The 14,004-nt window shown below is 41.2% G+C and overlaps 1 protein-coding gene across 1 annotated transcript in view; it reads right to left on the bottom strand.

The window, feature by feature from the left end:
- Positions 1-685: 685 nt before the first annotated feature.
- SCG3 (secretogranin III) overlaps positions 686-14,004 on the bottom strand; it is a 33,515-nt gene continuing 20,196 nt past the window's right edge. The window contains exons 11-12 of the mRNA XM_034994153.1: positions 6,552-6,632; positions 686-2,150 (exon numbers count right to left, since the gene is read on the bottom strand). Coding sequence (XP_034850044.1) covers positions 2,032-2,150; positions 6,552-6,632 — 200 coding nt within the window. The 3' untranslated portion in view covers positions 686-2,031. The remainder of the gene's footprint in view (positions 2,151-6,551; positions 6,633-14,004) is intronic.

Raw genomic sequence — 14,004 nt, 5'->3', positions numbered from 1 at the left:
ACATCATCTGAAATTTGAGAGTAATCCAAAAGACATAAATCCAAAAATGCTATCCAAAAGATGTAATATAAGCAGAAATGTAAAATTCAGACCACAATCTTAAAAATATTCTTCTATTTCTTTGTTGCCTAAGGTCTACTCTTAGCACTTTCTGGCCAAGCCATCTCTGTCCTTCACGTTATTAAAAACTCTGGATTTGTTGTGGCCACAGTTGAACTGTTTTGGACCAGAGTACTTTAGTACTGCCTCGGAGGAGTGGACTGAGCCACAAGAAACCGGGTCCGAGGCCCACTTTTAACCACTTCTTGGCCATCCGAGTTTGAGCACACTCTGTGCCCTTCTTCTTGGGAACCAGTTTACTCATTTCTAAAACAGGGCCGATGATCTCCCTTTTCTTTTTTCTTGGCTACTGCTGGGAGCTAATGAATATCTGTGTGTCAGAAAACTACAATAAACTCCCTAAATAAATGTCTTATTTAAAAATAGACTGCATAGGTATCTAGATATATTATAGAAAAGTGAATGGATAAAATGCTTTAATTGCAGCGAGACTTTTTTTTCCCCTGATGTACAAGCAGCCTGTTTGGACTGTAGGACTTGGGTGAAGGAGTAGGTCGTGTTATCAAAGATGACATTAAAATGATCTGACTCACTGTGTTTGGCAAGGATAATTTGGGCATAGGTGTTTTTAGTTCCCTCTTACTGCTCACCAGGGAGTACTGGCTTTTCTAGAACATACTGAGTTTAGTTTGTGTGGGTGTCAGGCTTTGCGTTTTGTTTATTTTTACAACTCTAGAGAGGATGGGGAGGAGCAGCAGTGGTTTCCTCCCTGTGAAAAATAACCTCTTAACGTTGTCCCTATACGTTCCCCAGCCCTCACCAAAAAGTAGATACCAAGTAGGAGCATTCAAGACAAGTATCAGAAGGCCGTTTGAAGTCATGACAGCTAATACACAAAGCATTATATTATTTTTAAGATTTCCAGCTGAAATAGATAGAAAAATATGTTATCACTTTATGCTGAATAATGCATTTTCAAAGCATTCTTTGGTTTGGGAGCATTGCCCATTACCATTTCAGGAGGACCTTGGGCCACTGTGTGTTGCTTCCAGGGCTGTGTTTGCGATGGCAGCTGAGGAAGAGGAGTTGCAGAGACCCTAAGTTCATTAACCTTTTCTTCCAGGAAAGCTCGTTCACCAGCTTTGGTCCACAAAGAAGGGAATGACTGTTTTCTCTATTTCTGCACTACTGCTTGGCCCTCTTGCTCTCTGTTGAGAATACCTTGGTCTGGATTAAATTCAGTTTAGATAACTCAGGTCTGGCAGACATTTTTACTTTGCTTCTGTAGTGTTTATGACCTCATTTTTCTCCTTGGAGAGCACATAGTTATTCCTACTAATAAACAAACTCAGTGTCTGGAAATGTCAAATGTTGGGAGAAATTGTTGATGAATCCAGCAAATCCTATGCTTATCTTTCAGGTTCCTTTTTGCACCACTGGGCCTGATAAAGAGCCAGCAGGAACAGCCAAAAAAGCAGAGAGTTATCCTTTAAGCTAGAGAGGCTTTGAAGAAATGTAAATTTATTTTAACTCCCCAAAGGGAACTGGTAGTGAAAACAACATCTTGTAACAGACATATTCTATGAGGTGCTTTGGTACCCAGCATGCCTTGAAAACAGAAGCCCCTAATTCTTCAGGTGGGTGCTTGTGGGTGTGACACGGAGGGAAGAAGCTTCAATTTTAAGTTCTATCCATGACAGGCTTTCCAAAGCAACATATCTCTGATTATAAAATGTAAATCTAAAAGGAAATAAGGATTCTATATGCAAAATCGCAGCTTACATACAACTTTACTTTTCAGACAGTTTTTATGGCAAGAAAGCTATGTTTAACCACTTCTAAAAGGTTAACTACTGCAATTTCATCACTTTCTAATAATCCTTGGGTCAAATAACTTTAATGACAGAATTAGAAGTGTTTTAAGCTATGTTTACTGAAACAGTCTAAAGACTCCTGGATCTTCTGCCATTTTTACAGACTGCTGTAGATACGCTTGATGGCATCAGCTTCTTCTTTATCAAGGATGCCTTTCTCCACATAAGCATCCGCTTGTTGGTTGATGAAGTCCCTCATCTTTGAAAGGTCATAATCTAGAAAAGATCGTTAGCGTATCATGAGCAACAATCAGGAAAGAGACGTCCCATTACAGTGACGACCATTAACTAAGAAGCTTTTAATGCAACAACACAAATACCATTCCATCCCCGTTTTTCACATCGGAAAACATATTAGATCTTGGCATTTGTTCAGTCTTTAGAGTTTAAAATCATGTTTATGTGTGTGATATTATCTCATTTGCTGTCCATCATCACCCCTGCAAGGTGTTCAAGTGGGGAGTACCACCCTCATTTGACCATGGAAGGGACAGGCTCATAGACCAGGGCTTTGCAAACTTAATGTTTATACCAATCACCAGGGGCTCTTGCAGGTTTGTTTTCAGTAGGTCTGAGGTGGAGCTCCAGATTCGGCATGTTAAATAAGTTTCCAGGAGATGTTGATTCTGCTGGTCCGGGAATCACATTAGGATAACAAGATCCTAAAGCTTAAGTACCTTGTTCAGGATCATATGGATAGTAAGAGTTACAAACAGAACCAGGTGTTTTGGTTTTCTGCAATTGTTATACAGGTTAAGTCACTGTTGATGTGACAGCCCACTATTTTTTTCCAAATTAAGAATGACCATGATTTTTCATAGTATCTGAATTATATGCACAGAGCAAAAAAAATTATATGCATGGAGCTTTTTTTTTTTTTTAGAGAAACCTCTTTATGGCTCTTCTGTCCTACTTAAACAAAAAACCTGTGTAAACCATCAAACCACCCATCAAAAACAGATAACCAAGTAAGGATGCTGCCTGTGGCATTTTTCTGAAGGCTTAAAGAAAACCCACATCCTCCCTTGATGCTTATTGTTTTAAAAAATAGAAAATACAGAAACATGGAAATAAAATTTAAATCACCTGAATTCTAGTAATCATAAATAACCACAGTTGGTTTTTTATTCTACTTTTTTCGCTTTCCAAATATATGTCTCTCAACCCAGGATTGAGATCACAGTATATATACAACCTTATTAACAAGCTCCTTTCACTTTACCCAGTGAGCATCAATATTCTTCAGAAACGCCGCTTTTAATGGCTACATACAATGCATCCTACGGTGGTACCAAAATTTATGACTCACATCTCACAGGGTGGGACATGTGGGTCTTCTGTACCCCAGCATACTTGGGGAGACGCCCCCCCAGATTTTGAGTTGTCTGAGGCTGAGTTCCTTGAGGACAGTGCCGTTCACCTTGGCTACAGCAGCCTCTGGAACAGAGCCTTGCCTTCTGTCAGTTTGCAAAGGAGAAAAAAAGGGAGAGAGTGGGGAACAAAAGCTCAGAGCACCCGTGAAAGGAAAACTATAAAGAACATCGCTGTAGGCGCCAGGTGTTTATTGTATCAAGTGAGCCGAGGCTTAGAGAAAACCCGTTTCCTCTCCACGAAGAAAGGCATTTGTTCTCACTAGGGCTTGGCCGTGAAGATTAAAGAGACAACTGTCAGCTCTGGGCACTTTACAACTGTCATCTGACTTGCTCGTCGCGGAACTCCATGAGGTAAGCATTAGTAACCCCATCTCAGAGACGAAGAAACAGGACAGAGGTAAGTCACTCGCTTGGGTAAGGGCAGAGTCAGGTTCTGAACGCTGGTCTGTCTGTAGTCTCTGCTTTGGCCATCTACGGCCTTGAAGTGGGGAACATGAAGCAACTAGCAGGTGTAGAACCAATATTCAGGAAGCGCTTGGGGTTTTTGTTATTGTTGTTCCCTTTCATTTTCCCTTACTGTCAGGACAAAACAGAGTCGTGCCGAACATACATTTTGCGCGCACCTCACCAGCAGATTCCTGACTGCCTCGGAGGGCACAAAGAGGCGCCTCTTGATGATCGCTGGTTCAGATTAATACTGGCTCTCCCGAGCTGGTTGCAGGGTCAACGTCTTTAGTGGGACGAAAGGCAGCCCAAAGGCAGATGTGAAGAGGTCCGGGGGATTTGAATGGACACACAGGAAAATACTTTGCTTTCTTTTGAAATGGAAAAACTGTATCTTAAAACATAGCTGTCACTGTGTGCCCTGGGAAAGTGAGCATGGTGCAGAAGAAAGGCCATTGGCTGCCTGTTAGATCATACAAGTCAGGAGCCATCTTGCTAACCTTAAGAAGGTTTTAAGGTTGTTATGCTCAAAAGAGAAAAGGACTGTGATTCACCTTTTAAAAAGTACAGACTTTATTTTTAAGGGTGCATAAAGTTTTTTCTTCCTCCTCAGTATCACATCACACGGACCTCCCTTTTCTGGAAGTGGAAAATTAAATTGTAGGATGTGGTTGGTTATGACCAGGAGTCTGATTCATGTTAATCAGGAAAAGAAAGAACATAAGTACTCCGAATTGTTGGACCATAAAATTAACATTGGTTTCAGAATGCATTCTGGTGCCTACTGTATTACATTGATTCTAAGATCAACATTTTTTTTTATTTTAAAGTCTTCACAGTCACTGATGGCACGTTATAATTTTTCTTCCTTAGTGGTGTATGAAATAATGGTGCCTTTTTCAATCAATGACAGATTTGATGAAATATGGTTCATGTGAATTTGAATGGAACGGACAACCTGGAAATTCACATCATTTTGAACCAAATAAAATAAAATATGTGCAAAGAGCTGATAATTGTTTCCATCTCACTCAATTTAACAAGATCACAGGTTAAAGAGGGGCTAAAAATACCTCTTTCTCCCATTGTGCTCTCAGTGATTCTCAAACTTGGCTACACAGTGGAATCATGGGCGAGGGGGGTTAAAAATACTGATGACTATGTCATTCCTCTTGAGTGTCTGACTTAGCGGTCCTGAGAAGCGACCTGGGCATCGAGAGCCTGAGGAGCTCCACAGGTGATCTGAATGCATGTTCAAGTCTGAAAACACCGCTCATCTCATTTTAAAAGCATCACTTGGCAACTGCTCAGCCAGACGCCTGGGAGTCATAGTGGACTCCTCTGTCTCCACGTTGCTCTCAAGCTTCTCCCTTCTTTATTTCCTCTGCCTTGCCTTGGTTTAAGCTCCGTCATTTCTGCTCCAGATCCTTGCCTCCCATCTCTGTCCAATCCTCTGCGGTCTTATTTCTCCCGTCTGTAACCGCACTGCTGCCAGATCGATTTCTCAGTTCCTAATCTAATTAAGCCCTAATTTAGGCTCTTCTGGCTAAATCTTACCTCCTTTGCAGAGTGCACAAGCTCCTTCCTGATCTGGCTGCTACCCACCTCCCCGCGGACACCCAGTGTTCCTGGGAAACTGAGTGGCTCCAGTTCCCAGAACGCATGAGTCTCTTTTGTCCCTTTATGTCTTGGCACCCCGTGTTCCCCTGTCCCCATCTCTCATCACTTAGCTTTCCAGCAAAGGCTTTCCTGCAGACCTTTCTCCCAGTGCTACCCCTCCCTGTAAAGAGATGGGCTCCCCTCCTTTGCACCGCTTCACCTGTCTGTGATAGCCCTGAGCAGGGCCAACTGTAGCTTGAGTGATGCTGGCAGCTTCCTTGGGGGGCCAGGGAGGGCAGGGGGAGGCTGCAGCTTCCATTTTCACATCTATGGTACTCAGAACAGAACAGTCTTGTTCTGTGTTTTGTTTTAAGTGAGTGACAGCTTTTGTGACCGCAGGGTACATCTAATATGTGGTCAAAAATGCCTTTGTTTAAAATACTCCAAGGAGGGGCCCCTGGGTGGCTCAGTCAGTTAAGTGTTTGGCTCTTGATTTCGGCTCAGGTCATGATCTCAGAGTCATGAGATCGAGCTCCGTGTTGGGCTCCATGCTGCTCGGATTCTCTTAGGATTCTGCTTAGGATTCTCTCTCTCCCTCTCTTTCTGCCCCTCCCTTGCCTCCCCACCCTCTCAAAAAAATAAGTAAAAATTAAAAATTTTTTTTAAAATTCTCCAAGGAAAGGGCAAAATGTTGATAATTATTGGAGGTGGTCGACGGATACATGGGGATTCATTATACTATCCTCTCTACTTTTGTTTGACATTTTTCATAATGAAATGTCAAAGAAAATGTCAAAGAAAAGGCCTTTGCTTGAGAGGCTGCTTTGAAAAATAAGAGAAATGGAGATTCTACTCCTGCATTGGCATTCCTTCATCCTGGAGTCTTTTTGGACAAGTTTGATTGTGAGAAACTTCATTTAACAAGAACCCTGACAGGGCGCCTGGGTGGCTCAGTTGGTTAAGCGACTGCCTTCGGCTCAGGTCATGATCCTGGAGTCCCTGGATCGAGTCCCGCATCAGGCTCCCTGCTCGGCAGGGAGCCTGCTTCTGCCTCTGACCCTCCCTCCTCTCATGTGCTCTCTCTCTCTCATTCTCTCTGTCTCAAATAAATAAATAAATAAAATCTTAAAAAAAAAATTTTTAAACAAGAACCCTGACAAATGGGTGAAATTGGCAATTTACAACCATACTAAATCTTTACCTTCTTTATTTCCTTTTTTGTTGTGTTTCTTCAACCATTCAATATTTTTTCTGATGGCTTCCAAGTAGGCTTCTGTTTTTCCTGGAAAAGGGAAGAGAACCCATATCAAACACTCATAAAATATCACTGCATTTCTTTTTAAAGACCACACTCTTGTTTAGAACCATAAACACTGGACTCGCCGAGCACTTGTGAGGTGGTGTCCCTAATGAAGTAGTGTGCATATTTGTGTGCATGGTGTGGGGGGGCTGTTGAGGAGAATGGGTAGGGATAAGATTCCAGGAGATAGGACCAGGGTAATGTCAAGGAGTCATTACATACACACACACACACACACACACACACAACTGCAGTCTGTTGTCCTGGCAGAGAAGAGTTTTGATCCAGTTCACTGGATAGCTGGGTGCCTTCAATTCTTAGACTGCATCCTTTCTGTTTAGGAATGGTTCTTCCAAACTGAGGAGTATTCTCAGGTCAAGAGCTAAATCGGAGTGGCAGATACTGAAAAGACTTCATCACCAAATAAATGATGTTAAGTACGTCCAAATGTGTGGCTTTGTGTAGGCTGCTGTGCAAGTCTTCTGCCCAATCTGGTAGGGAGTGTGTAAAAACTCAGATGAAGAGTGACCCAGGACTCATTTCAAGGTTTAGATGTGAACCTTAGAACTCATTCTAGTACAGCTCCCCCGGATGTAAACATTCTCCCATGGGCCTCAGGTGTGGTGAGAGGAAACTAGGCATCACTGGAGCCCCTGCTCCGTGATACCCTTTATATACATTGTGGTCTGCAAGTGGGTATTAGCACCCGCTTAGAGATGAGAAAACTAAGGCTCAGAGAGGCTAAGTGACTTGGCTGAGACCACGTAGGAAATAACTGAAGTAGAATTTAGACTCTGGTCTTACCAAGTTTCTGCTGCCTATACTATCCGAAAGAAAAGATCTTTCTTCAGACATGGACACTGATGTAGCCTTGTTCTGTCTCGAAGAAATCAACCACACCTGCAGCCAGATGAAGCCCCTAGTGCTCAGAGTGTCTGCACCAAGGGACCGGGTGGTCTGGAGAATCCTGGATGGCCTGAGAAAAGAAGCCTTCCAAGTCCAGGGGCTCTGCAAGAAGTAATGGTTGCCGAAGCTCAATGGTGCCACCCATTCTGAGCCCCTGTTGAGCCCTGTTACCTCTAGTGTACTGCCCAGACTTCCTGGTTGAGTTACCTGTGCTTGCGCTTAGGATGTGCCAAGGGCTGCGCTTTGGGCTCCAAAATGTACTATCTCTTTTACTATTCACAACAACCTCTTCAGGTGCTCCCATTTCATCCCCATTTTACAGATGAAGAAACCGAGGCATAGAGAGACAAAGTAACGTGCTGAAGATCATATGGCTAGTAAGTTGTGGAGCCGGGCTTGAACCCCGGTGCTTCTGACTACAGTCCATGAACAATAACACTGCCCTAGGATCTGCTGATGCTCCAGCTTCCACTACTGCATTTACCTAAGTGACCTCCTGAGCATCTTTCTTCCTGATCTTGTAAGCCCAAACTCTTGCCTCACCACCGGGGCTCCATGATATCTGGACCCCAAAGAAGCACAGGAAAGCTCCCTGCAAAAGGGGTGAGTGGACAAGAGAAGAGATCCACAATTTTCAGCCCCAATTCACTGCAATCACCTGTGTAGAAAAAGTCTTTGTTCCAGTGCTTTGTTTTTAAGAATGTTGGAGCATATGAAAGATCAAGTCCTCCTGGTTGACATTATAACATATTACAGTACAATGAACATGGTGATATTCATTGTCTGTTGCCTGTTTGTTGAGAAGGTCAGTTGGATTTGGTGACATAAAATCGGTGTTCTCTATTTCAGATAAACTCAGAAAAGTCATTTTGAACAAAGAGATCTTAGTGTAGACTATTTCTGAAGAATGCAGCCTCTTTATTTTTAAAGAGTTTAAATCAAATTAGTGGGCCTCATAGGGCTTTAACAAATAGAGAATTTGTCATCAGCACATTAAATAATTAGGACTTCGGAAACTTTTAAGAATGTTTGAAAATGGTCTTGCTCTTTAAATCATGTTAAGCATTCATCCCACAATCTCATTTATAATATATCATAATGTGGAAAGCTTATTTAAGAAAAAGAAAACCTGAACTTAGTCTCTGTATAAATTCTGTGTTAAAAATTCTGAATTAGGAGGGGTGCCTGGTGGCTCAGTTGGTTAAGCATACAACTCTTGGTTTCAGCTCAGGTCATGATGTCAGGGTCATGAGATTAAGCCTCGTGTTGGGCTCTGCGCTTGGCAGGGAGTCTGCTTGAGATTCTTTCCCCCTCCCACTCTCTCCCTCTCATGTGTTCTCTGTCTCCCTTTAAAAATTAAATAAATAAATAAAATCTTTAAAAAAAGCATGTCCTTGTTTTTGAAAAAAATCTGAATTAGGAGAGTAAAAAATAAATATGGGCTTTTTGCCATAGTGTAGCAAAAACTGTTGCTTCCCCATCCTCATGTCTCCCTTATTCCAGATATGCTAATAGAGGGGGCCCTCACCTAATGATGGACAGAACTGGTAGGTAAATACCCAGTTTCCTTTTGTTTCAGGAACATTCCACACAGCCTCCCAGAGATCCTCAGTGGGACTGAGCCCCAGTTACCCACAACTGAAGCCATCTTGTGAACCCACCTTATATGGGCTTCTTTCCTCTCCCTGTTTCATGTACCTATCCCCCCACAGTGGTATTTCCTGGGGTCATCACTCCATTAAACTTGACCTCAAATCCCTCTCTTAGGGTCTGCTTCAGAAGGAACCTAACCTAAGGCAATTTGAAATAGAGGGCTTGGCATCATCTTGTTAGATGCTTTTTGCTCAGGAACCAATTTCCTATAAAAATGTTAAATATTAAAAAGTATGAAATGCTTGAAAGTAATTTTATTCACTATATTGATATTCCCAACCCATAAGAGAGAATGAGTTTACTGCAGTTTACAGGAATCTATACTGCAATCCATTAAAAAACTAAACTACTATCTTGTGGATCATAACAACATATGATTAGGACAGTTTCTCTAGTTTATTTATTATTTTTAAAGATTTATTTATTTGAGAGAGAGGGAGAGAGTGAGGGCGGCAGGGGGGCGGGCGGGCAGAGGGAGATGGGAGAGAGAGTGAATCCTAAAGCAGACTCTGCGATGAGTGAGGAGCCCAGCGCAGGGCTCGATCCCACAACCCTGAGATCATGACCTGAGCCCAAACCAAGAGTCAGACGCTCGACTGACTGTGCCACCCAGGTGCCCCGATAGTTTCTCTAATTTAAAATAGACCACCCCCATAACCCTCATCCCTCTCTTCTGCTTTATTTTTATGCATAACACCACTTTCTACCAAATCATATAATTTATGTAAGTTTATTTTTTGTCTTCCTCCCTTAGAAATAGTTTTTTGCTGATAAGGACTGACACATAGTAGTCTATCAATAAATATCTGTCAGATAAGTGAATGGATAAAGGCTTCTTAGATGCCAAATTGTAATCAGAAGAATATAATTTTTTTAAAGTATAAATGGTATAGATTTCTTTTTTTAACAAAAAAATGAATTGTCAATTTGAAAGACTTGAAGTTTAATGAATTCTGAATTGAAATGATAGTTATAGCAGAAACAATTTAAAATACCTACAAATGTGCTAGACATACTATATCCATGTCATTTAATCTTCACGGAGCTCTATGAAATCAGCATTATCATTCCCATTTTACTCATGAGGGAACTAATGCTCAGAGAGGTTAAGTGACATGCCCAAGGGGACACAGCTGAGTAAGGGTGAGAGCCTGGTCCTGAACTAGAATGAATCCAGAGCTTCTACTGAGTGTAGCTTGGGTAAAGTTCACTTTTTAGACTAGAACAATTTAGTGCCTTTTGTTGTTGTTGTTACCAAACTAGCCAACAAGGCAGTGGTTCTCAAACTTGGCTGCATACTGGAATTCACAAGATGATGCCAAGTCCTCTATTTCAAATTAAAAAATCCTGATGTCAAGGTTACTCCTCATACCAATTAAATGAGACTATCTGAAGGTAGGGGCCAAGCATCATTTAAAAAAAATGGTCCTGAGGTGATTCCCATGTGGGGCTGAGTTTGGGAACGACTGCCACCAGCATTGAGACCTCAGCACATTTACTGGAGCACTGGTTGACAAGGTGAATAAAATCAGGTGTCCCTCTGCTCTTGGAGAGGAGCAGCTGGTTCCTATTTACATTTTCTCTTCTGGGGAGCTGTAAAGCAAATCTTTTATTTACACAGTGTGCAGTAAAAGCCCATGAGAGTCCACTTTGGAAAGCTGGACTATTTTTTTCAAATTTATTTCAGTTTTCTTTGGAAAAAAATAGCTCATGGCTGAGGTAATATGGCACAACCTTTAAACCATATGCTGAAGCAGATGGGAAGAGGGCCAGAATCAAGACGCAGCCCTGCTTTTCTGACTGTTCTGGTTTTCAGCACTGCAAAAGAAATACCCCTTTTTATACGTGAATTTGTCCTGACTGTGACATATGCTAACTTGATCTGTCCCCCAAGACCTGTAGAAACAACAACAACAAACCTGTAGAAATCAACAGAATTAACCTACTGAATACGGACATACTAAAGGTATTAGATCTTAACAGTGTTTATAAAAATTAAGTTTGACACCCTTAAAATTCTGTGAAGATGACATGATTACAGTTTTGAACGGCATAAAACAAAGTCAGTGATGATGGTATCACTGATGCCAACATGGGCCTCAGAGCCATTCAGTTAAAGAATTTCTGTACAATGCTGACATTTTATCTGCCTAAAAGAAATGCTCAGAGGAGTACTGGATGGGAGTCAAGGGACAAGGGTTCAAGGCCTGGCTCTCACTCTGGGTAGGAGATCTTGGGTGAGTCACTTCATTCTCTGAGCCTTGGCTTATTTATTTATAATTTAGGGATGAATTCTAAGAAGATTTATGGTTTCCGCATATGGAAAGACATTGTCCTTTGCTATCCTCGAAAAACCTGTGTTGATGGGAGGTCTCCTGTGCCTGCACTTAGCTCCTGGCATACTTGCTGACTCATGGAGAGAAAACTGGACTTACTATTTTTGGACATTCTTAGCAGAATGCCTTGGGGCTTGAATAAAGGTACAGATTTTCTCCTCTTATGTTGCTTTAAAAATAACAGCATCCACATGAGTTGGCCAACTTATTAATTGAACAGGTTACCTTCTCTTTTCTGGTTTCTGTAAAGAAGATATGGGAATGATAGACTATTTCCGTGAAAGGTATCTTAGAAATCACTTTTTTCACCTATTTCCATTATCTGGCCATAAACTTGACAAAGGATAGCTTTGGAATGAGTTTATGGGTATGATAATGCTTATCTTATCCCTTGGAGGGTTTAAAAAAAAGATTTTCAGTGACTCATAGAGCAGAAGTGAATGAGTAAACATCGAACTGGCAAATAGAGCCACACTGAGATCATGGAATAAAGTTTTAAAGTACTTTAGTCTCCAGAGAGCAATTTACTTGAAAAATTAGGTAATTTTATAAATACGGTTGAAATTAGAATAAATTTGATTTCATTGGCATCTCCCTAAATTTAGGAATAATTACCGAATCATTCAAATGACTGTACCAATTAGAAATCAGTATTTTAAAAGATTATTCTTAATGTGAGTCCCTGTAGAATATAAGAGTTTAAATAGTCTAACTTGACTATATTCAAAGGTGGATATGCTATTTTTCATCATTGGTAATTAAATTGGATTTTTTAAATTTTACATTAAACCTAGAAAGAGAGCCGTGGAAACATGCTCTGTAAGTTGAAAGGTGATATAAATTTAGGGTATTATTATTATTCCTATTCCCGTTATTATTCCTATTCCTCACAGGATCTGGCATATGCTTGGCATGATTAATAAATATTTGCTGTGGCTCAATGGGGCCATCATGCCACATCACCAGACCAAAACAGACTCTTTACAGATATTCCTGACAATGTGTTCTGCTTATAATTACCTGTTAAAGGGGTTTTAGCTGGACCATTACCTCATTCTTTGCTCTGCCCTGTAATGTCCTCTAACTTTCTCTCTGTTCTACACACTTGTGACTCATCAATCAGGGAGATATGGGCACATGTATGTACCTTGTGTGACACTTGCCTACATATGGGTTAAGAACCATTCTCAAATCATTTTGAAGCTTGCTTGAGTCCTCAGAGGTAAGCATTAGTTCTTATATTACTTCTATGGGTCTGCTTCCTGAGCACGGTGCCAGGCATGCCATCAGAATAAATGTTTATTTATAGCTGAATAAATGTCTCAGGAAACCCAGCAAACCCTGCTTTTACCCACATGGATGCTTTTATTTCTCTGTCCAGACAATACTTGTTGTGTCAGTGGACCTTATAACAGAGAAACAAAACAGCCTCTGAAAAAAGTGCAAGCAAAGCAATTGTCAATACAAAAGTATATGACATAATATGCCCTTTTGGGGATTACATATTTTTCAAGAAATGCTGGCCCTTGGCTTAAGGTGAGGTTGGTGTTTTCTAAATTGTACTAAGATTAGTTTTCCTTATCTCAAAGTAATAGAAGTCACGGGTAGCATGAGTAGATTAAATCTCCAAATAATGGAGAGGGAACTAATTTTAGCCCCAAATCCCTACCCTCTTACTAATGTTTCAGGAGAGCCATGACAAACAACAACACTAAATGGATGGAGTTTTACTCTCCTCTCTCCCTATTAGCATCTGATGGAATTCCTAATGAGAAAAGAAATCTAACCTCATCATTTGTCTCTAAACACTTACATCCTAAATAGGAATAGCAGGCTACCAAGAATCAACTCTTTCATATTCCTTTTTACACAATGTTTTCCTAAAATAAGCAAAGACATCTGTCAGCATCCATTCCCATGGATATTGGCATAGTGGCGATAGAAGGTATTGTCTTAAGCACTGAGCATGCTGCCTCTGCAAGTCAAAGGTCTTAGATGATGGCCTACTGTCTTCCAGGAAATATAATCATGACACATAGGTTGCTCCCAGAGGAGATGACCTAGGCATGCTGGTTTTCTGTGGGGGTGAACAGCAGTGCTCTGTGCTGCCCAATTCCTGGCTTTCTATCTCAGGCCACAGGACCACTCTTTTCCTGGTTAGCTATCTTTTAAAAGTTTTAAAAGTTTACCACTCCTCTTCCACCTCACGTCCGTTAGTACTGATGAGGATGTGGAGAAATTGCAGCCCTTGCACATTCTGGGGAGGAATGTAAAAAGGTGCCGCTACTATGGAAAACAGTATGGTGGATCCTGAAGAAATTAAAAGCAGAATTAACACATGATCTAGCAATTCCACTTCTGGGGGTATTCCTCCTCAAATTGAGTGCAGGGTCTTGAGGAGCTATTTGTACGCCCATATTGATAGCAGCATTATTTACAATAGCCAAAAGGTGGAAGCA

Source organism: Mirounga leonina, unplaced genomic scaffold (genome assembly GCF_011800145.1).
Source record: "Mirounga leonina isolate KUSES-001 unplaced genomic scaffold, KU_Mleo_1.0 Mir_91, whole genome shotgun sequence".
NCBI classification, from domain to species: Eukaryota; Metazoa; Chordata; class Mammalia; order Carnivora; family Phocidae; genus Mirounga; species Mirounga leonina.
This window is presented reverse-complemented; position numbering and strand designations above follow the sequence as displayed.